This window comes from Gavialis gangeticus, unplaced genomic scaffold (genome assembly GCF_001723915.1).
Source record: "Gavialis gangeticus isolate Ggan-Ray unplaced genomic scaffold, GavGan_comp1, whole genome shotgun sequence".
Lineage (NCBI taxonomy): Eukaryota > Metazoa > Chordata > Crocodylia > Gavialidae > Gavialis > Gavialis gangeticus.
This window is the reverse complement of record NW_017729032.1, coordinates 181704564-181728982: the sequence shown is the minus strand read 5'-3', so window position 1 is coordinate 181728982 and position 24419 is coordinate 181704564. Positions and strand designations below refer to the sequence as shown.

The window sequence follows — 24419 nt, the reverse complement described above, 5'->3', positions numbered from 1 at the left end:
CAATCTTTAACGAGTCTTATGAAATGATCAAGAAATTGTGCTCAGATTACCAGTCCAGGCAGCCGTCCTTAGCAATACTGCTTGTGATTTGTTTACTTCAAGGAAGTAGAGCTTGACAAAGTTACTGACAATATACCGGAAAGTCCAAGTAATGGTTTTACAGCTGAGGAAGCTGAAACAGAGCAGTTTGAGGTAAGTCCTCTATCTCTCTGAAACAGTCGGTTGCAATGCCTGACTTGTAGGTGCCTGCCCCCTGGAGCAGAATCCATAGCTCCAAGTTAAGCACCTTTGGCACCCTGTACAATGCCCAGGATAGTTGGGTGCCCCCAAATAACATTCAACAGCACCCTGCACAGAGAGCCACGTTAGCTATCCAGTAGGAAATGCTGGAGGGGGTGGGGATCCAAAGGTGCCTATATCACAGATAGGGGCAGGATTTGGGTATCCTGTTCAGGACTGGAAAGAGGTGTAATTGAACTCTGGATCTATTCAGGGGTAGTGATGACTGAATCATATGCATTCAAGATGCATTGTATAGTGAACATCTACCTTGCCTTCTGCCTATCTTGTGTTAGGCAAAGTTACCCCACAGTCAGGGCTTGTTGTCTGACTCTTCTATATCTACACTGGTGGAAAGGTCAGTGATGTTAGTGTTGGCCACATAACCTACCCAGGTGGTAAATTTGCTGGGCCAGAGAGCACGTATACAAGTGTGTGCAATTCCAGCAAAAGAGCTAGAGCAGTCACAGGAAAGACCTGGGCTCCAATTCCAGTTTCAAGGACTATTCTGTGCATTTAATAGTAATCTTTCACTGAAGCATGGCTCAGCTTCAACAGGAGGGAGTGTGAGTTAACATTCATTGTAATGCTTAGTAAAGGCAGCTATTCAGAGCTAATTGCTCTTGCATTGAAATCATGTTGCAAGATGGTAGTACTAAAATAACATGGCTGCAAGCATTAAGGAAACTTATTTTACTTACATAGTTTCCTTACTACTTTTAAAATGCAGTAGATAATGGTATGAGACTATCTGCATTTTTAGAAATCTGTGAGTGTAACGCACATAATACAAAAGGGACGTTGTTACTCAAAATCCTTAGGAGCTCAACTGGTTTTATGACATCACCTGTCCACAGCCCAGGCTAAGCTGTTTCTACAGTTCGCAGAATGCTTGCATATAGCACGGCCACTCTCAAGAAGTGATTTGTTTCTTACAGGAGAGAGATAAGACCTCATTTTGAAGTACAAGTTTAATACTGAATTGTTACGGGTACATTTGTCTCTGCACTGGAACAAAAGTATGGACTGTATCTGAACAAGCATCGTGGCATACAGGTCATTACTGAGGGCAGAAGATGCATGCTATAGCTATTGTTCTGTATAGCTATTATATCAAGCTGTTCTGATTTTGTTTCTTGTTCTTCTAATGAAAAGAATGTATTGCATGTTTGCAATATTTAAGACAATGATCTGCGTTCATGGGTTGGAGCTATTTTATAAAAAAAAAATAAAGTTGGACAGTACTGGCAAAGCATTTAGACTTACTTGATTAAGGTAAACAGATTTCAGAAATGAAATGTCTCACAGCAGGGGCTATTAAATTTAATGATAAAATATTTAAACGTGTGCTTGTCTCTTGCTTTCTAATGGCTTCTTTCTCTAATAGCTGTTATACTTCAATAGAAAATTAGCTCCTTACTCCAGCTAAAAGCATCTTTCAAAATGTGTTGGGAAGCTGTAGCCTAGAGAGCCTCTAATTTTGTTTTCATTACAAGATGAATATTTTTAAAAAGGACCCCCGCCCCAGTGCTTTGGAAATGAATTGCACTTGGAGTTCCACCATCAGATCACAGCATGAAACCAAAATAGGACTAGTGTCCCAGTGTTATAGGTGGAACAGGGAAAATAGGAAATGCTGCCCAGGAAAAGGGAAATATTGTGAGTGGTGGAAACAGAGTCGAGTGCTCTAGGTCAGGAGTGCTCAACCACTGGCCTCTGGCCTGTGGCACCTTGTCATTCAGCCCATCAGGCTCTCTATGGTCTGGAAATTTGGCAGCAGGGGAGCAGTGGCACTGATGCCCTGCATACTGGATCAGGCACCTAGTCTCAGGCCATATGGAAGTGCTGGCCTAATCCTGCTATATAAGACCAGCACCAGGGCCCAATCATAGAAAATGGTAGTTGGAAGGGACTTCAGGAGATCATCTAGTCCAATCCCCAGCTCAAAGCCCCAACTATATCACTATATTTTGTCCCCAGCCCTGATGCTTGGGGCAGGGAGGGGGCAGTTCTAGGTCCAATCTTGACATGCGGAGCTCAATCCAGCACAGACCAGCCCCATGCCACTCACCTAGCCCCTGGGGCCAAAAGCTTGAGTACCACTGCTTTAGAGCAATAGCTAGATCTTTTAGATGAGGCATGACCCATCTTCATAGACCTATTCCACTATCATAAAAGCCCTTTGCATATTGTGGGCACAGAGGCATGGCCTAAAGATACAAGTTACAGAGAACAGCATTCCTGCCTTGGAAGACTCTATTTCTACATCTCTAAACAAGCAGGTTTGTTACACACAATACATTGCCTACAGACTTCAGACCATTTAGGATTTTACTTCAATTTCCTCAAGCTTCACTCAAAGTGCTCCTTGTAATGAGATGTGTGCACATTCAGCATAGATGATTTGTAGGGAGGCAAAAGCTCAGCTGAATGATGTGCAGTATAGTTCCTCATGCAATAACCAATTGGTAAACTAACTCCTGAGCACAAGTACTTTGCATTTTCTGGATGCATTTCCTGATCCTTCTGAGAAATTACAGATTTCATAGACATTAGGGCTGGAAGGGACCTCGAAAGATCATCGAGTCCAGCCCCCCGCCCAAAGGGCAGGAAGTCAGCTGGGGTCAATAGGCCTCATTAGGGCACAGTTATGTTCCAAGAAGAGTGTTGTTTCTTGGGGGCTTAACATATGTAGCACTTGAAGAAGAAAACAATAGTTTAAACTAGGGTGCTTGGACCTTGGCCTCCGGTGCCCTGTCATCCAGCCTGCAGGGCTCCACACAGGTCTGGACATTTGGTGGCAGGCAAATCATGCCACTGTTCTACAAAATTTCTGGACCCATGAGGAGCCCCAGGCCCTGCATGCTGCATCAGGAGCCCAATCCCAGTGCACGGGACTGGGTGGGGGGCAGTGTTGGGCCCCAGGAACTAATCCCCATATGGGAGGCTGGAAGGTGGTGGCACCAGGACTTCAGGGCTGATTCTGGTGTGTGTGGGTGGGAGGGGTGGCACCAATCCCCAGGAAAACTAATCCTGGTGTGTAGGGGAGTTGGAGGGGGTTGATGCCAGTCCCTGGGAACCAATCCCAGCATGTGGGAGTGGGCAGTGTCAGGCCCCCACGGGCTGCTGCTCATGCATGGGGTAGGGCACGGGCCAGTGTCTGGCCCCAGGGCCCGATTCTGGTGGATGGGGTTCGGTTCGGCTTGTGGACTTAGCATTTCGCTTGTGGACTAGCCGCTCACCTGGCCACGAGACCAAAAGATTGAGCATCACTGGCTTAAACAAGCATTTTCTAAATAAGCCTCCCTATTCTGGGCAGTGCCAACAGCTGCAAGAGACACGTATGGGAATGATGCAGTTTTAAGTTAGAAGTACACCATGGCTGAAGGTTGATGTACGCCTCCTCTCTTGCCTGCTCACACAGGGCTTGATCCATAACCCAGCAGACCCATGCACTACCCAATTTTCCACAGAATTTTATACATCTACAACAGTCTATCCAATATATGCCATACAGGTGCCCTCTATATGTCACACTGAAGCCACAATTAACATGTTAGCCATGGCATAAATGGGAAGGGTGCTATGCATGCACCCAATTTAAGGTACTAAAATGGGAAATGAGCCATGTAACTGTTCCATGACTGATTCAGACGGTGTCTTACATACACCACATGACCAGGGGCTGATGGCAGATCATTGCTCCTGGGACCCAGACCACACCAGAGTCTGGAATAGCCCCAAGGGCAATGGTCAGATGCTTGTTAAGCCCATCCCAAGGCTAGGGATAGGGGGTGAAAGCCAAAGGCCTTCCCCCACCAGGGACTTTAAACCCTGTGCCTAGCAGCTCTAGCCAGGCTGCCAGGCAAGGGGGATCAGATGCTTCCAGCAGAAGCCAAAGTGCTTTTCCTCCTGTGACCTTTAAACGCCGGGCTGCTGGGCTCAGCTTGTGCACAGCCAGAGCTAGTGGACCAGGACCAACAGTCAGCAGATTCTCTGTGCTGATAGCCCCACATGAATGAGACCTGGGACTGGCTGAGGTTGGGACCAGCAATCAAGTGACTATCAGCCCTAGTCTCCAGCCAGTCCTAGGTCTGGACCCAGACTGTCTGGCCAGGGCTGGCAGTCAGCTGATTGTTGGCTCCTCACATGGGGCTGTGGCACCTGGCGTGGCATGGCAGGGGGTGCTATTGTTGGAATGGGGGGACCAGATCCCATTGCACCAAATAAATATGTGCTGGAAGCCTCAGACACTGATTTTTTATTTCTCCATCCTCCCCCTTTTCCAAGGAAAGTAAGCAAGCAGAATTTGTTCTTGGGCAATCCCTCAACAATATTTAGGTGCCTGCAAGAGGTTTCTCCCTCTCTGGCATCAGGGCACCAATATGCAGCTGAAGTTGCCCTTTTTTCAGCTGGATGCTTGGGCTCCCCTGACACATTGGTGAGCAAAACTGCTCCCCTTCTGAGATCAGCGAGCTAAAACACTAAATCATCCTTACACAGGGTCATGAAGCTGTACTGCCTTCCTAACAGGAAGGTCTGAACAGAGGAACCTGGATAAATGTCTTTATTTCCACACCACCACCATTGTGGTACCCTGTGTGCATGTCTCTTCTCATTCTTCTGCTCTGTCGAGTCTTTGTGCAGCCAGCTGTTTTAGGATGTGGGCGCTCTCGCTGCCAGTTCTTGGTTCATTGGCTGATTCTCCATCTCTCTTCCCAAAGCAGTATTTCAAGTCCGACTTCTGCCTCTCTTCTTTCTTCTTCTATATGACCATGCCTTATATTTACAGTTTTGCGATCACCTATTCCCTTTCACTCACAATCCTGATTCCCCATCAATCACTTCTGGGGCTAAATCTCCAGGAATGTCCATGTCCATAACTGACCCAGACTTGGATAATGCTTGCTTACAGCCTTTCATTGACATCCCAATACTTACCTGTTACAGCCCTGATCCTGCAACAAATTTGCATGGTCTGAGCTTGGAACCTATGGTAGGGCTCACTGATTTCCATGGGACTCTCCACAGAGAAGAAGGACAAAGTAGGGATACAGAGGCTTACACAGTATTTCTTTTAACATTTAGTTTATTATTTTAGTAAGGAACAAAGAGTAATTTACTGCACAGTTAATACTGAGACCAAGGTACAGCAAAGCAATCAACCAGAAGCTGTGGCGGTGCTTTTAAATAAGTCTTAATAGCCAAGACAAAGGCTTTGGCACAAAGAAAGATGCTTTCTTTTCATTTAGCATCTTTTGTGTGCATGTTTTATTGGAGAAAACACTTAGAAGTGAGCACAATATGAATGTATGTGATTTCTGTGCTACTGATTATGCATGCCCCCCCATGCAGACTGGCTGGATATCTTCCAAGCCACCGGAGCTCTATGTTCCAAGCTTGAAAGCAAGCAGAGGTGCCAAGTTCCAGATTTTGCTTTCTTCTGGAAAGCGACTATGCAGTACCATATAGTTTTACAGTACCTGCAATCATCTGCAACACAGCTGTCCAACTTGGAAGCTGCAAATAATATTAAGGTTGGCTTGTCTGGTTTTCATTAGAATAACGTATACTGAAGCAAAGGAAAATAATATTTTATCAAAACATCGTCATCGTCTTAAAAGCAGAATCTTTTATAGGCAGATTCAACCATGGCCAAAGTGATGCTACCCTTTGTAGTCAGCTATAAGGGAAAACTTGAGGGGAAATACAAAGTGTAAAAACCACTGCACAACTCCTTTCAGGGTGCTCAATACTGCTTATTAATTGTCTGCAATGACTGGTCATGCACCACAAGAAACACTTCTTCCCAACCTCCCAAGGCTTTAGGTGATTTGTTGGCAGTGATCACAGACCTCAATGGCCACAGAAACAGGGACTGGAGTCAAACTTAGGTTGTTAATATGGCAGTGAAACACTCCACTAGCAGGAAACAAACCCGCCCCCTTAAGAAGGTAATTAACGTTTTCTCTTCTTTAATTTTTCCTTCTCCTCATTAGTGTTTTCAAGCTTGGCAACTGTCCACAATCTACAACTGATTTGAGTAATAACTTGTCCAACCAGAACCAGGCTTCTAGTTATCTACCCCATATGTTTACCAGGCTGTCTTACAAGAACAAGCAGTCCATTATTTTCCATCCAGAAATTAGGTATCTCAGCACAGCATGAAACCAGTGGCAAATAGGCTGGCAAGCTCCTGACAAGAACTCCTCAGGGGAATTCTGCTCTTTCACTGGTCCTTTCTCTTTTCAAACTTATGAACCACATGAAACGCCTCTAAAAATTCATTGAAATCAATGCTGCCATCTTTGTTGAAGTCTATGGCATGGGCGAGCTTGTTAATGGCTTCATCATCTATGTTGATGTTCAGATGAGAGCTAAAGAACCTCCATGTTTGGCGAAACTCCTCAATGGAGATCAGACCTGCAAAAAATAGATGAAAGTAAAGGTGCTCAGCACAGCTCACCCCATCTCTACTCAAAAAGCTACCTACCTGCCACTAACTCAATGTATTTGCTGTTTGATGGCTGCAATGCACACATTGCTTTTGCATCAGATCAGAGGAGGGGGAATGTGATGAAAAACGCATAACCAAAAAATGGTGAATCTACCTCTGGGGATGGGGATTACACACAAGCATCTTGTGGGTTTGGGCTACACTCTGGCCCTTACGCAGGACACAGTCTGTGTGCTTAACTATGTTTTAAATAAACCAGAAAATTAACGCCATGTTTGGTTCTCATGTACTTGGAAGGCTAAGAGGGAGGGGGAAAAATAAAGCCAAAACTTAGAGTGCAATAATTAACAGACCTGCAGTCATTAGGAAGCAGTTATTCTGAAGTACCTGAACGATCTTTGTCAATGATGTTGAAGATTATCTCCAAATCATTTCTGTATCTGCAAAAGGTTTCCACCAATGCTGGTTGAACCTAGTTTGGAAATTGCAAAACATAGATCATACCTCAGTATAAGTTAGTCTAATGAGCAGGACACACAAGACAAATTAGAGCACCAGTACACAATGTGATCATTATTAACTTATTGAAGTATTCCATTTTCCAAGCAGAGATTCCAATGTGTGATTTCCACCCCTTCAGTAGCTCTCCCCTGAACAAAGTATAGCCTGAGTCCAACTCCACTTTTAGATGTGTAAATAGCACTTACATGGCTCATTTTTAAGTGGTGTTTTAGGCCACTTAGATTTTAGATGGTGCTTCCTACTGGAAAAGCACGTAACTCCATATACTTCAACAACAACAAAAAATCAAGGAGGGTACCTAGCTCTTAACCCAACAGCCTAGTTGTTACGGCACTTGCCATGGGAGTGCGAGCCAGGCCCATCTTATGATTGAACCTTTCTCTCTCACTTTCCAGCATAGTTTGCCAAGGCATTCACCCCTCCTCTAAGCTGTCCTATTGAGCTGTCAACAGGGGAAGTCATGGGATACCAGAAAAAGAGCAAACTAGAGGGATTGTGGCTCAGTGGGGCAGCTTCAAGAGGAGAGCTAGAAGGTGACTAGCCCAGGGCACATTCCTGGGAAGCGGGAGATGGAGGTTCAAAATGTTTCTGGATAAGAGAGTAGAACCTGGGTCTCCCACTCTCTGGACAATGCCCTAGCTGCCAGGATAGCAGGACAAAAGGTGGAAGGGCCTCTGCCTCCCTCTCATGGTTTTCCTGGGACTAATATGTCTGGGTCTTGCATAGAACTTATGTCCCAACCTGGGTGGAACAGAATCACAACAGAGTGTAAATGGCCACACCTGGTGAGTTGTGCAAGGGGAAACAGGATCAAAAATGGATATAGCTGGTTTAAAACATCACTTATGTGGTGAAAGTTTGTTGCATGATACATACTTGCTAAATAGGAAGTTGGATATGGGCCTATGAGGCTCTCAGTTCCAGGATACCTAACAGCTGGGTGGGTAAGATGCCCCATGGGATGCGTCTTTCACATCTGCTATCAGTCATAATTTGTGAACAAACTAATAAAATTTTGACAGCGCTTGCACATTACAAACATACTCATCTTAGAACTGAACTTTGCATGCCAGAACAGTTCCTCTCTCCTCACCTTCTTAAACAAAGTGAGAAACAACTAAGTGCCAGACTTCTAAAATATGCTTAGCACTCAAGAGCTCCCCTTTTCTCACTTTTTGGAACACACAAGATTTTAGAAGAGCTCAGCTTGCATTTAGGCGTCTCAAAGCATTTCTGAGGCACTGACTCTCTCATTTCTCAGACCAGAATGGGAATGGAGCTCTTCCAAAAACCTGGCCCCACATGTGGGTGCTACATGCTTTACAAAAAAAATTTCGTCTAAGTCTCCGGTCTCAAAAGCCACAGAGCTGAACCCTTTCCTCTTTACCTCTTTCAGAGGTCGCTCTATTTCCAAATCATCGAAACATGAAAGATAGTCAACACTTTCATCTGAGCCAAGCTGCACCAATTGAGAGCGCAGTGTCCTCCAAGGGAGATCCAGATGCAAGACAGATTCCATTGCCAAGGCCCACTCACCGACAGAAATATACCCTGTCAAAGTGGACCACATGTACAGTTATAAATTATACGTGCCTCCTACTAGCACATCTCTGTTGTTTTTAAAAGGGCTATAACAATGTCTCAAATACGGATGTCAAACTCAAAGTGGCCTGTGGGCCATATTCCCTGCTTTGTTGCCTGCAGGCCAAACCCATTCGGTGGAGGTGGACTCTGCCTGCCACTGCACCACGGTTGCTAGAGGTCCAGCACTTTCTGAGGCTCCAGCAGCTACAATGAGAAGCCCTGCCACCGCAGCCAAGGTTGCTGCAGTGGGAGCAGGTGTCAGAGTGGTTCCCACCACAGCCACAGCTCACCCTCATTGCCAAGCGCCACTGATTCCCAAAGTCACTGGCTGGTGAAGGCTGAAGTTGGCACCACTCCAATACCTCCCTCCAGGGGTGGATCAAGAGCAGATGCAGTGGTACCACTGCACTCCCCTGTTTCTGACCATGGGGCAAGATCAGCAGCCTGGACAATTTTACATCCCAAAGGAGGTAAGAACTCCCCCTTCTCCTCCAGGTTCAGAGGCACATCCCCTTCACTCCCCTCCCATTCCTCTCTTTCCCACCTGCCACTGCTGAAACCCAGCTGTTGCCTGGAGTGAGGGAAGTTCATGTCCTCACCTAAAAGAAAGAACGTCCCTGAGCCAGGGATATTCTTCAGATTGCATCAGCTAAGGAAACTGCTCAGTGGTTGCAAGTTGTGATAAATTAAACAGTCTTACAAACCACCAGTATTAATTTCTAACTCCTATCCTATACTTAAACTGCATCTCCATGATACTGTGAAGAAACTGAAGAAAATGCACCAGTCTCTGATAATTTAATCCCAACAGGAAAAAATCCTTGTCCCCTATGCAGGAAAGAAGTCAGTATACTGAAAAGCATGGCTTTTGTGATACAAACATGTGGAGGGTCAGTAGGGCAGTTATAGAACCCGAGAGGCTCAAAAAGAACTGGTCAAAGCTTTCAATTAGATTAATGGGGAATGTGGGGGGGGAGGGGCTAATCAGCTCCCATCACTAGGCACATCTACACAAGACACATTACTGCACAGTAGAGCAAATTGCTGCATAGTAAGCATCACTGTCTACATTTGCAGATCCTTACTGCACAGTAATTTGCTCTACTCAGCAGTTAATTTGCTACTTGCAAATGCAAGTAGCAAATTAACTACCGAGTAGTTTTCTTTCATATGACATTTTAAGATTACAACTTTCATAGATGAATATCTAAGTTTGATAACTGCCTGACTGCTTCAGGGGTAGCTGCACAAATTGGTTTAGTTACTGCACAGTAAGGCAAATGTAGATAGCCAACGGGGACAAAATTTGCTCCCAGTCAGCTGGCCAGCAGGGAGTGGGAGATTGCTCCCTGCCCCTGGGACTTGCCTCCTGTCAGGGTGGGCTACACTACTGAAGCCTGGGCTGAGACAATATCCCCCTGCCCTGGCAGCAGGGATCTCCTGGCCCTGGCTCCATGATTGCTTCCTGCTGCCGGGGCAGGGAATCCCCACCCTGCTGGGGGCTCACTGCTAGGTGCCCCACTGGTGGATCAGGGCAAGGGACCAGGACCTGCCCCTCCCCCACTGCTCCGAGGGGAGCTAAACCTGGCTGCGGTAGGGGGGGCAGAGCAGGGTGGGAACAAATCTGCTCCCAAATTTGTGCACATGTAGATGCTGGCCCAGGGTGGGTTTACTCCAGTGTAAAATACTCCAGAGTAAACACATCCAGCAGCATTTGCATATGTAGATGCACCCACTGTTAAGATGAAGGCTGAGACCCCTTCTAAGGTGAAGGACCCTTCTTTTTGAATTCCCCAGGTTATGCTCCTCCCTTCTTTGCAGGTGGCTTGTCACCCACTCTGATTTGATCAAATACCCTATCAAGGAGAATGAAATGTGGTATTACCTGTATCATTGGGGTCGTATTGTTTGAAAGTTTCAGTGAGTTCTAATTTATGCATGTAAATTTTCTCTCTTAGTGACTTTAAGGCAGAACATTCAACTACACTCACCCTGAGAAGAAAATAACAATAGGCAGTTAAAGAGATGAAATTCTCAAGATCTCTAAAATTTTCTACACAAGGTATGCATAAGCAAGCCTCTGTATCAACTAATATTTTAGATCGTCAGAGTCTTGATATAAGCCCTCCTAAAAAGTGATACTTCAAAACCAAAAGAAATCTTTGAATTCATATGATGCTCAGATAATGGTAAGCCTTACACAGACAAGTCAAGTCCTTTCTACCAGTAAAACAAACCAGAAGGCCCCAAGAGTGGCAGAACTGTGACAATGAACTTCTTGGCCCTGATGCACAATTAAGTTTCTAATTTTAGACACAGCCATTAAACCAGTCTAAAAAGGGAGCCATACAGTGGTGACTCAAATCTTTTATAGGGCATAGGGACATAGGACTGGAAAGGATCTCCTGGTTTTGAGTCCAGTGCCGTGGTCTCATAGGCAACCAGGTCATTTATGCAGCAAGCTCCATCTTAAAATAATTAGGTGTTTTGCCTCCACCAGTCTTTGCAGAAGGCTCTTCCAGAACCTCACTGCTCTGAAGATTTCTAAGCATCAGGTTTTATAGCCAGTTTATACCTATTTGCTTTTGTCTTGCACATTTGCTGTCTTGTACAAGTCAAACCATTACATCCTCTTATAACATTACAGATAACTCTTAAAAAAAACAAAGTAGAGCTGTTGGAAATCACTTAACATGTTTAATTAAAAGCAATCAAAAGATTTAATTAAAAATGAAAAGAAAAACCAGTAAAATAAATGGCTGTATAATTACAGTGAAGTTGTTTGTGTCTAATATGAAAAATTAACAGACGAGGTTCTATGGCTAAATGTAATATCTTTTATTAGACCAACTGAATAGTTGGAAAAATTGTTCTTTGCAAGCTTTTGGGCACAAACACCCTTCTTCCGGTATACTACTACCTACACCTGAAGAAGGGTGTTTGTGCCCAAAAGCTTGCAAAGAACAATTTTTCCAACTATTCAATTAGTCTAATAAAAAATATCACGTTTAGCCAAAGAACCTTCTTTGTCTATGTCCTTAGACCTATACAGCTACCACCAAAAACACTATATGAAAAACGGATGCATTCTGTGTAAATTCCTGCTCAACCACTACAAATGTGACCAGTATGAGTTTTCCTTACTGTACCTTTGGTTAAGCGTCTCTTTGCGTGTGTGTTTACTGACTTGATACTGTACAAAGCGAGGTATCAGATCAGGATTCAACTTGATGTAAGCACCACGATTGCTTCCCTCTTCATAGTAGTTAGAGGCAGAAAAAATAGTGATGACCTGATTTTATAAAAGAAAGAAATTGATGGAGTTGGTTAAAGCAGTTCCTTTTTGCATAGAAACATGAAACTGACCTTAAAAAAATTGAGGCAGTCCTAAGATCTGTTAAACCTAGTTTAAAGTTACATTAAATAAGTAACTATCTATCATTCAGTTTAAAATAAGCAGCACCAATTCTGAAATTGCTTGGGTCCACTGAGTCTGAGGCATCAGAACTACATTTTCAATTTGTCCCATCAAGTCTTCGGAATAACACTTTCTCACACTCATCACAAGGGCAACATTTCCCTGCAGGCTAAATCATGGCTTTTAGTCTCCTTTCCATGCTTCTAGCTGTGCACGTCAGAGAGAGAAGCCCAAAAAGAAAAATGAAATTATTCAGAGAAGTTAGCATCATAAATGTATCGTACGTATCTGAATTAACATATATATCGTTAACCCCTCCCTTTTCCCATGAAGGAAACAGGGTTAAAGTTGGAGCAGTTTTGCCACATCTGTATCACAAAAGAATCATGCAGATATAACATTTGCCATAAGAATTTGCATCAACACCCACTGATATCAATCCATCTATATTCTCAGTTACTTCTTTAAAGCAACCCTATCTATTTACAAAAAATGTACAGAGGCTTGTTTCCTCAAATGTAGAAGGAAGCAAACAAAAGAATATAGTTCCTTTGCTCACAACTCCAAACTTCTTTCAACCAGCTCTTAACACCCCTCTCCCCTCCATCCCCCTTTCTCTCATTTGGGTTGCCAGGACTGTCGTGGTTGCTTGTTGCTTTGCTGTTTTCCTTGTCTCTCTTGCCGCCTCCTCTCTCACACACACTTCTACTAAAAGCAATACAGAGAAAGCACCTCTATCTGTATAGTTATGCACTACTACTTCTATGTGCCTGTGTTTTGATTGTTTCAACTACCTGGCTTCAGAAAGCAGCTTAATGTCTCCCTATACAATCTTAAATGAAAGGCTGTGATTACCTTCCCCCTCCACTCACTTCATTTAATGATACAGGGTGAATCTACATGAGATGCTATGTTGCTGTACCGACGAGCTACGGTGAGGTAGCTCGTCACTAGGGCAACGTAGTGTTGGCGGGTATGAACCATTACACTGACACTACTGCACAGTAGCTATGAGCTACTGCACAACAGCTCATTGCTACTGTGCAATAGCATCAGAAACAACCTGTGCAGTGCTGGGACTGTGCACTAAAGGCAGTTACTGAGCAGTCATTTACTACTTGTTTGAGCAAAAACTAAATGACTGTGCAGTAACAACTGCACAGTCTGGTGCATGTGTAGATGCACCCACAGTGGGTCTTGATTTTTTTCCATAGAGGAAAGACAGCCTAATCTTTGATAAATAGGCTGCAAACCTAGGTGATAATGTATAAAACACAAGATAAACTTTCTTTAAAGTTTAAAAAAGATAACTGGAATTTTAAATTTGAACAAACAACAGGGCATAACTCAAAGGTATACCTTTTATCAACATTTTACTAAAGCTGAGGCAAAATAAGAATTAAGACCTAAAGTATTGCTCATATTCTCCCCCTAATCTAGTGGTTCAACTCCATTGGCTTTTGCTACTGACATTTTCCGGTGCGCATGAAGACAAAGCTCTGAAGCACTACCAGCAAGCTCTATAAGGTTTCTATAACAATGTACTGATTCCATGAATCTGTGCACTTTGAAGAAAGCTAATTGTTCCAAGACACTGAGAAAGACTTGTTTTGTTTTGTTTTGTTTTGTTTTTAAATGCACTTTAGTTTAAAAAAAAGGTTGGCATGACTCATATAAAGAATTTTAGTTAATTAAAAGCACAGATAAGTATGGTACTATTCTTGCTGTCATTACCAAATTGCCTCTTGATGTTGAGGAGAATATTTTACATGTAACAACTATCAAATTGTAACACATGCAAATATCACATATTCCCTCATACTCATTTTATGAAGTTGCTCTTTTTTTCTGATCAACTTTGCTGACCAGTTTGAAGTTACTAGCCTGGATTTTTCTGTGAAATGCATGCCAGAATTTTACTTTACACACAAGGATCTTACCTTCCCTCCATGGATGACCTCATAACCTTCTTGTTTACATTCATGAGATCTGATGAGCATCTTCAGATTATACTTTTTAAGCAGTCTGGAAGTAACATCAGGGCCAAAGTAGCAACCAGCTCCTCGATATTTGTTTGATGTGCAGCCCTTTTGGGTTTTTGGATCACTCCACAAAATATCAACCACCTGGAAATAGCAAACCAAAGCAACCAAAATCTACTGAGTTGAACTTTTAAATTTGCATCACACAAACACATTTCAGAAACATATAAAGGAAACATACTTTTCCTTGTTTTGCTTTGGAGAGCTCACATTTCAAAACTACTTCTACACACCAGGGCTAAGTACAAAAAGTCATAGTTTCACAGTTTCTAGGGTTGAAAGGGACCTGAACAGATCATCAAGTCCAACCCCCTGCCCTGGGCAGGAACGAGTGCTGGGATCATAATACCCCAGCCAGATATCTATCCAACCTCCTCTTGAAGACCCCCAAGGTAGGGGAGAGCACCACCTCCCTTGGGAGCCCATTCCAGAGCATGGCAGCCCTAACCGTAAAGTGATGCCTCCTGATATCAAGCTTGAACCTACTCTCAATCAATTTGTGGCCCTTATTCCTTGTTATCCCAGGTGGTGCCTGGGGGAACAGAGCCTCACCTATTTTCTGCTGGTCCCCCCTGGTGAGTTTATAGATGGCCACCAGATCAGTTTTCTCTTGTGGAGGCTGAATAGATTTAGGCCCTTTAGCCTATCTTCGTAGGGCGTGGCCTGCTGCCCCTGACTGTGCGAGTGGGCCTCCTCTGGACCCTCTCAAGGTTAGCCACATCCCTCTTGAAGTGCGACACCCAGAACTGGATGTAGTACTCCAACTGTGGCCTGACCAGCACCACATAGGGGGAAAGGATCACCTTCCTGGACCTGTGTGTGATGCATCTGTAGATGCACAACAAGGTGTGGTTAGCCTAACTGAGGTAAGTCAAAAAGCCAGAGGCTGAACTGATTCAGTCTTTGCAGGTTAGTCTAAACTGCACAGATTGAACCAATAAGCAAGTGAACAGACATTCACTCCTGATTCTGGAAATGCAGCCACATGCCTGCAGTGGTCCAGGCCAGAAACTGGGGGTGTCAGAGCATGCTTCCCAGCCACTGCAAAAGGGAAGGGAGGAGACAAGACCTCCAAGGCTTTCCTCCTGCCTCCCTGCTCGAATGGAGGCAGCATGGCCAGGCCCCAGCAGCCTAGGGTCAGCATGCTGAGGCCAGGGGGATGGGAGCTTTAAACCCCCTTCCTTGGCCTATATGGGACCCCAGCCCAGATCTATGGGTGGGGCGCCCCTACCAGGCTTATCCCCCACTCCCCACTCCTGCCCCAGGCCACCATCCCGGGAGGGCAGTAGAGGTTAAATCCCATCTCTGGCCCATGAAGAACCCCAGCTGGGTTCTGCCCAGTGAGGTGGGGGGCAACCCCTGCCAGGCTTTTGCTCCTTTGCTCCCTGCTGGATTGCCAGCCTGGACCATGTCTGGCCATGCCCCCCACCTCTGCCAGGCTTTTGTCCTGCTGCTCCCTGCTGGGGGGCAGTCCCTACCAGGCTTTTGCCCTCCTCACCCCCTCCCTCCCCCCCAGCAAAAGCAAAGAGTGGGAAGGACATGGCCACACCCCAGCCTGGGGTGTGCCTGAGGCAGGGGGGAGCAGCCCCTGCCAGGCTTTTGCCCCTGCATTGCTAATCATTCCAGTGGGGGGGGGGGGGGGAGAGCACGGCCACACCCTGGACTGGGGTTCACATGCTTAGGCAGGGAAGGAGTGGGGTTTCAACCCCACTTCAGCATGCCAGCCATGGGCCCAGGCATAGCCACATCCCCCACCCCTGCTCTCCACTCAAGAGATGGAGAAAACCCCAGCAAGGGCTGCCCTCTCCCCCTCTTGAGCAGGAAGGCAGCATCATGGCAGGAGGTACCCCTTCCTCCAGGGCAAATCCTAACCAGGGTCTGCCTGGCAGGAGTGAAGGAACCCCCACCTGGCCTTGCCCATGCTCCTCACAGGGGCATGGCCAGACGCTGGTCAGGCCAGCAAACTGAGGCATGTGGAGGCGGGTTTAAACTCCCCTCCCTCCCCTCCAGTTCAGCATGCCAGCCTGTCTAGCATTTGGCTATGCCCCATGCCCTTTCGCTTGAGCAGGGAGCAGAAAAGCCAAGCAGGAGCTGCTTTGCCACTGCCAGGCAGACCCTGGCTGGGATCTCTTGTGGCTAGGGGCAGGGGAGGATTGAGACCCTCCTTCCCCTCTGCCTCTTTGTGCCAGCCTTGCTGGTGTCTGGACATGCCCCCTGCCTCTCCACTTGAACAGAGACCATGAGAAAAGACTGTGAGTGGCTGCTCCACCACTGCAAGGCAGACCTTGGCTGAGGTTTAGAGCCAGGTTTCCCACCCCCTTCTCAGCCAGCCAGAGCAGTGATAGTGCTCTGGCTAGGGAGCAGACTGGTGGGCCCAACTCTGCTCTGCAGAAGCAGACAGCGCCACAGGGCTACAAAGCATCCTGGGATGCTGGGGGACTGTGAGTTAACTGGGAAGGGGTCTGCAACTTATATTAATAATGAGCCGTAATCAGTGCTACTGCACATTAGCGCAAACGAACAATCTTTTTGTGATGTTAATGCACAGTAGACTAAACCTACTGCGCATTAGCATGGGTTTTGCTCACTGTGCTAATGCACAGTAGAATTAGTCTACTGCACTCAATACATCTCGTGTAGATGCACCCACTAATGACTTAATCTTGCCTTTTGGAAAACAAGCCAAAAATAGGAGAAAGAACCTACAAAGTCTCTTCTCCCTGAGCTACTTGTAGGGCAGATACCAACTCTGAGGAACTGGTTCAACTTAGCATCCAGTATGCTAGTGTATATTTTGCAGTCAGATGATGGGTACATCATATCACTGATGCCTACTGTAGCCCACTAAACTAACAAGATGTGTTGCACCACTAGATCCTAACCACATAAAATCAACTGGATGCATTAGATACTGAAGAGTATTCTTAAAATGGACTGGAATGCTTGATACTTGGAAGGACAGAATAAATATAAACTCACAAGTCTTTCATTAATAGGGATAAAAAATGGTTATGCATCTGAATAACCACTGGCTGAAAATAGATTCAGTCACAGTTAAAATACCTTGACTGTCCTGAACAATGTGTTTGTCACTGAAAGCCCACTTCAGAATCAAACCACTTGCTTGCACAAAATAAATTCCATTTTATAACTAAACTTAAAGTCTATTCCTGGTTCCACATACTTGTTTCCATTCCTTTGCCGTCAATTCTGGCAGCTTACAAGCACTGGACTCCAGATAGTGCATCTGAGAGGGAAGGTCAGAGCGGGTACCACCATGAAGCCGGCGAGTACGTTCCTCAGCATCTGAGCGGTCATTGGTGTGTGGTCCTCTATAGCCAGACATTGCTGGAGACTTGGCCATTCGCTTCGATATAGAGGAATGCTGCTCAACCAAGCCAGTTTTGTTCAAGCTGGATTTTTTCTCTGTGTGTGGCTTTGGTGGTTTCAGTACAGACTTCATCTGAAACAAAAACAGACTTATCATTGCATCTTTAATGGCACATACTGAAATTCAGAAAGGTCAGTAAAACACATATCATGTTCCCATAACTTTACACAGCATTTAAGTGTAGTGATGGCTCTAGCTTCTTCAACATGGAATGGATAGCAGACACTGACACTCGCCATTAATTATTCCCAAGACTGCATTTACTCGTGAGTAATCAGTGATGCTCAAAGGTTGTTACACTATCTCCATTTTCTCTTTCTGAGGATTTCTACAAGAGTTCCCATATTACTTTAATACAAATGTGTCTTTATTTAGTAAAGAAACAGAAAACAGATTCTCCTATATTTTTCTTCCATGAAACCTAGACATCTAAGTAGAGGATATCTTCCCCCACTATCTTGAACAATATCTGAAGAGATATCACATGGATTTAACAATATGAGTAGATCTTTGTGGGGGCTGCCCAGCACAGTCTAGAATGTGGCTTACAAATTAAACTACTTCAATATTCTCCTGTGAAAATGACTTCACCAGGTTAATCAGACACTGCATAATGTTTCACAAGCAGCAGGCCAAACACAGAGTTGATATAAGTATCTATCCCTGATTTCAGTGTGAGCTCAACCCTGCTTAAATTCCGAGCCGAATCTGACCAACTGCTGAGCTTGTTTGTTTGTTTGGTTTTTGTTGTTCTGTTGTGTTTGTCTGGGGGGGAGGGGGGTTGGGGGGGGCATGGACATTGTGGGACATCAGCTTGTCGGGGGTGATCCTGACTGAACTACAGGTCTTTACACTCATATGGAGTCTCAAGGAAGTTAAGCAGAGCCCTCACAAGTGAAGGGGCCTGCCCACACAGATCAGATTGTAGGATCATAGCTATAGCACATATTTCTCCGCACAGAAAGTTGAACTTCACTGAAAAAATAAATTCACAAACTAAACTGATTTCCTGATTGCTTTGAAACTTCTGAGAGTTGTTAACTTTTATATTTTCTAGGATAACACAGTCTTACAACAGGGTGAATCAGATCCACAGCTGGCACAAGCTGGTATAACTTCCTTGAGTTCAATTTATCTACACTGATTTATAACAACTAAGTACTGGGCTCAAAATTTCCACTGATACCATATCCATTCTAAACATGTTTTAAGAAATCACTGGCACTCTTTTCCTCTCTTGATCTCTCTAGATTGGTGGTGCTCAACCTTTCAGCCCTGCAGGTCAGATGAGTGGCTTGGGGTCCATCTGTGACCCAAACTAGGCCCTGGGAGCCTGGCACCAAACACTCCCACTCCCTGAGTACTGGGATTGGGGCCTGGTGGCCTGGTACTGCCCCCTCCTGTCCCTCATGCACCCTCTTCCGCTCCCCATCGTGCTCTGGGATTGGGTCCTGGGGGGGCCAGCACTGCCCCTTCCCACCATGATTGGATGCTGAGGGCTCAGTACCACCCCCTCTGGCCATATGTACTGGGATTGGGTGCCAGATCCAGCATGGAAGGCCCAGGGCTCCCCATGGGTCCAGAGATTTGCAACAGGGGAGCCACTGCTCCCCTGCTGCCAAGTTTCCAGACCCCTGGGGAGCCCCACGGGCCAGGTTACACAGCATCACAGGCCAAATCTGGCCTGCAGGCCAGAGGCTGAGCATCTCTGCTCTAGACCTACAACATTCTTAGACAACAATACTTAGTCTTTTTACTTATAAATTATTTAAACAAAATAAAATAATGCTATCTTACCTTATTTCTGCTAAACAAATTTAGGAGATCCAAATCTGTAGTGTCTGAAATCCCTCCATGCAAGATTAATACTTTGCTGTCAATTATAGTAGCAAGGGGAAGCCAGCTAAAGACGTCTTCCAGAAGGTGTAAAATTTTTTGCCCATGGTACTGTAAAATAGATTATTGTGTTAGATGCCATTCCTGAGAACCTCCAAAGCTAGTCACAGCAAGTATAAAGTAAAGAAGTATCTCTGGGTTCATCCTGTGGTTGGGGCTTCAATATTCTGGGGGAACAATTCTACACACTGATGTAACCTCAAAAATATTTTGTTATTTACGCTCAGAAACTTACATTAAATACTGCTTGATTCTGAGTTGATCAATTCTCTGCTCTGTGTGAGTGTGTGTGTGTTGTATTTTCTACAAACTTCACTTCATAAATGTACTGGATGTAAAAAATCATGGACTAAATAGAGACATTGGATTTCTGGCACATTATAACCTGCCTGACATCTGATAACCCCAGGTAACTTGTCTGCATTTTACAAGCTACATTCTTCTATCACCAGTTCAACATCCCCCTCTTCTCCCTCCTTACCCCCTTCCTGCCTCACACCTATTGTCTTCCACTCCTCTGACCTTCACTTCCAGGCACTTAAATTTTCACAGACCTGCATTTTGGCTTCTATTCTATTGGAGAGCACACAATTCACCAGCAGACTCTCCATATGCCTGAAGAAGTGTGTTTGTGCCTGAAAGCTTGCAAAGAACAATATTGCCAACTATTTAGTTGATCTAATAAAAGATACTACATTTACCCAAAAAACCTTGTCTGCCTATGTCCTTAGACCAACACAGCTACAACCAACAACCCTGTTGTATTTTCTGGTATTTGTTGTATGGCTTTATAAGTTTTTATGATTACTCTTCTTGCTTCCCTGAGTATAATATTCTATTCTCACTTAGACTGGTATGAATACAAAATAATTTCTTTTACCTAGATGGAACTACTCTGTTTCTAGCTCTTTGTAACTGTGAGCTAGTCTTGTAGTTAACATAGGATTTGTAAATGCCAGAAAAAAATTGAAGGGGAGAAAATATCTTACCCGATACTTCTTCATCACTTCTTTTGTGAAGCCATATCTGAAAACAGTGACAGCATCATGAAATGGCTTTCGGACTGCCTGTTTTGCGCTATAACTTTGCAATAATTCATATAAGTCATGTGAAACCTTACATCTATAGAAATCTATTAGCAACACATTCTGTATAAAACTCCAATGATATGCTGTGGGTGAAGATGCACGCACATTTTGATCCATTTAAAAGGGGACTACTTCAAGAGGGCAGTAGCTATTACTAATTGCAACACATGAACCATCTGGGAATGATACAAACTTAGCAAAACTGTTGCAATTTTAAACCTGAATGAAGTATTGAAGTTGAAGCAGGTGTTGTTACATTTCCTGCTCCTTAACAGATAGCAATTAGAATGTCACAGCTGCTGCTCTTTGGAAACATTCCCCTTTTGAAAGGCTCCAAATATCTGTGTCCACACCCTGTGGGGATGCTCAAGAATTCTCCATCTCCTTTTTCCTGCTCAATTCCTTAGTGGCCAGACCTTTTACCAAACTAATTGTACTCATGAACATACTTTCCGCTGCTCTCACTGGCAACATGTAGGGGGTGCGCCCCCTGAGATCGGCCTTGCACCCCCTGGAAGTGCCAGACGTGAAACTGGAAGTGCCTCCGTGCTCAGAAGCACATTCCCCCATCTGCCACTGCTGCCTTCTCCACTCTCCCAGGGCTGGGAGGATCTTCAGAGCTCCCTGCCTGCTCCAGCTGCGCTGTGTGAGGGCTAGGCTTACCTAGGGCAGTGACAGTGGCAGCAGCTTCTCACACCTGCTCCTGAATGGGAAAGGCAGTATGGGAGAGCCCAGCCCCTCCCCTCTGCCACTGCTGCTGTTCCCAGTTAGGCCCAGTCCCTGCACAGCCCAGCTGGAGGGTGAAGAAGCAGCTCTGAAACTTCCCTTGCCCCTGGGTCAGCAGGAAAAGCAGCAGTGCCTGGAGGAGAAGATGGGAGGAGGTACAGACATGCCTGTAAGCATGCAGGGGAAGGCCAGAATACTTACGTGTTTCAGGGACTTTAAAAAGTCCCCAGAGGCTCCTGCAGTATGGTCTGCCTACACTGGTGGGTTAGCAGGGGGGGGAGAAGCCTGGAAAGCAGGGGTACAACAACTCATGCAATGTGGGTGGCTGCTCCCGCATCCCCCTTTGCCAAACCCTGGATCTGCCCCTGGCTACAGGACTTGAAAGTCAGTGGGAACTGCAGTCCTAGACAAACTGACTGTGTCTGATCCCCTATTCATTTTAATACCATGGCAGCTTCACTGGCATCTCCCTGGTTTCAAAGCTTGATTGAAAGCCCCATTTCTGTCAGTTTTCAAATCTGCTAGTACATGATGCAGTCATACAGAACACTTCACCAATTAGGAGGAATGTGCAAGGGTTATCTTTACTCATTGCCTCATTGACAGATTACACTTTTTCACTACAAATCTGGTTAATACAAATGTCCTCCATGTGTTAATTAAATGTTTTTTAAAGTAATGCTGGAAAAAGAATTATCACTGTGCAACACAGGGATCCACTCACATGAATCATCAACAGGGTCTGAGCCACTGGTCTCAGAATGTCAGTGTAAACATCTAGCACTTGCATTTGTTGTGAAGGGCTAATGGCATACTGGGTTGCATTAGTAGAAGCATTCCCAGCAGAGTGAGGGAAGTGATTATTCCTCTCTATTTGGCATTGGTGAGGCTGCATCTGGAGTACTGTGTCCAGTTTTAGGCCTGCTACTACAAAAAGGATGTGGACAAGTTGCAGAGCATCCAATGGAGGACAAAGAAAATGGATAGAGGGCTCGGACACATGACTTCTGAGGAGAGGTTGATGCAACCGGGTTTATTCAGACTGGAGAAGAGAAGAGAAGACTGAGAGGGGATTTCTTTGCAGCCTTCAAGCCTTCAACTACCTGAAGGGAGGTCTGGAAGAGGATGGAGTTAGACTGTTCTATGTGGTGGCAGATAACAGAACAAGGAGCAATGGTCTCAAGTTGCAGCAGGGGAAGTTTAGGTTAAATATTAGGAAAAACTTTCTCACTAGGAGCATAGTAAAGCACTGGAACAGGTTACCTAGCGAGGTGGTGGAATCTCCCTCTTTGGAGGTTTTTAAGATCCAACTAGACAAAGCCTTGACTGGGGTATTATAGTGGGGATGGTCCTCCTTTGAGAAGGGGGTTGGACTAGATGCCCTCCTGAGTTTCCTTCCAACCCTAATTTTCTATGATTCAATGATTCCAAGCACTAGAAAAGCACACAACATATATCTTACCACATGCTTATCCAACATTTGTTAGACAGCATTAGAATAATATCGATCAGGATGCCCAACAAAATGATGGCTTCTGTAAAGAGAAACTAGCTTCATCATAACTTTATCAAACCATCTAAAAGGTTTTAAAAACTATTGAACAGTTTCATAGAAAAAGATCACAAGAAAATGTTACCTCAGGTTTATGAGATGGTCCTCATGGTTCCCTCTGTTCAAGTGTAAATCATTAGGGTAGACAAGAAGAAATGCAAACAGGATGATGAGTATTTCCATGGAATTTTTCCCTCTATCAACAAAATCACCATTAAAAAGGTAAGGGTTTTGTTCTGAAGGCACGCCATTCTGCAGAAAGAAACGAAACAATGCTGTTTGCCAGTTTAGGCATAACTGAAAATTAATTTCTGAATAGGAATTCTTGGGTCTTTGAGACTGTAAGTTTTGTCATGCTTTTTCTTGGTGGTCATGGGGTAAAGGAAATGATATTGTAAATTAAATGGATTATATTGCTGGACAATCTGCACAAAAAATTAACTTGAAAAAATAACACTATTATATTTTCTCTCTTCCATTTAGTACAAAGTTTTCATAGAATTGTTTTTTGCATTGCTGGTAGTCTGCCAAGCACTTGCTAGTGATGCAGTGTGGCCATCTGGTCACATGCTGCTATCTCTAATCTTTGCTTCCATTGCCAAATCATCATCAGCAATCAGTACATTACTCTTCCAATATAATACCATCTCTCCATAAAAGTTATCACTTCAGTGAACTAATGGAAAGGAAATCTAAGTATTCTGAATGGGAGGTGAAGAATCCATGAGAAATTTTCTTCAGGTGTGGTCCACACTGAGAGAAAGTCTATGGAGCACTGAGTTTGCATACAGAAGAAAAAAGTTCCATGTCCTGCACCTACATTGTTCAGATTCCAATTATTTAGAAGTTAATGAGAAACATAAATCATGAAATTAAATCAGATGAAAGAAAGAAAGAAAGATAGGCAGACAGACAAGAATCTTTGAAATGTTTTAATCTTTATAACACTGTTCATATTCTATCATCTTACACTTTGCTAATGGTTCTAAATGTATGATCTGAAAGGTTCTACAGCTCTTGGAGCATGGGCTTTGCAGCTTATAAGAGTTGAAATCCTTGCTTTACAGTTCAGCACATGTAGGGTAATTCATTATTATGAAAGATGTATATTAGGGAATCTGTTGTATGCCTTACCAAGACTGGTTGTCAACATACCAGTGGGTACTGTCAGCTTATAGAAAATGTGACAGCAATGTTTATATTGTTATCATTTCTAGGGAGTATACATATTAGAACTATTTATTCCATTTTTCAATTGCTATTGAGATCACCCTACCACAAGAAGGTAACTGCCTGTGTATACTGGTATACCTGTGACCACCGTCAGTTTATTGGCATACATGTGACCAGCACAGCAGCTCCAGTACTGTGAAGTCATCTGAAGTATTCTATTTATAAGACAACATAATGTGTTTTGAACAGCACTTAGTCACTCTTAGAGGGTATTTCTAATGAAGGTATGAC

General features: G+C 44.4%; 1 protein-coding gene across 5 annotated transcripts in view; it reads right to left on the bottom strand.

Annotated features, from left to right (window-relative positions):
* Positions 1-5350: 5350 nt before the first annotated feature.
* Positions 5351-24419, bottom strand: part of PPEF1 (protein phosphatase with EF-hand domain 1) — a 96828-nt gene continuing 77759 nt past the window's right edge. For all 5 annotated transcript variants that reach the window (XM_019525461.1, XM_019525464.1, XM_019525463.1 and 2 more), the window contains 10 exons: positions 23041-23207; positions 20579-20615; positions 19491-19640; positions 17487-17765; positions 14201-14386; positions 11992-12134; positions 10728-10834; positions 8646-8809; positions 7124-7208; positions 5351-6702 (listed from right to left, as the gene is read on the bottom strand). In XM_019525461.1, the coding sequence (XP_019381006.1) occupies positions 6509-6702; positions 7124-7208; positions 8646-8809; positions 10728-10834; positions 11992-12134; positions 14201-14386; positions 17487-17765; positions 19491-19640; positions 20579-20615; positions 23041-23207 (1512 nt within the window). In that variant the 3' untranslated portion in view covers positions 5351-6508. The remainder of the gene's footprint in view (positions 6703-7123; positions 7209-8645; positions 8810-10727; positions 10835-11991; positions 12135-14200; positions 14387-17486; positions 17766-19490; positions 19641-20578; positions 20616-23040; positions 23208-24419) is intronic.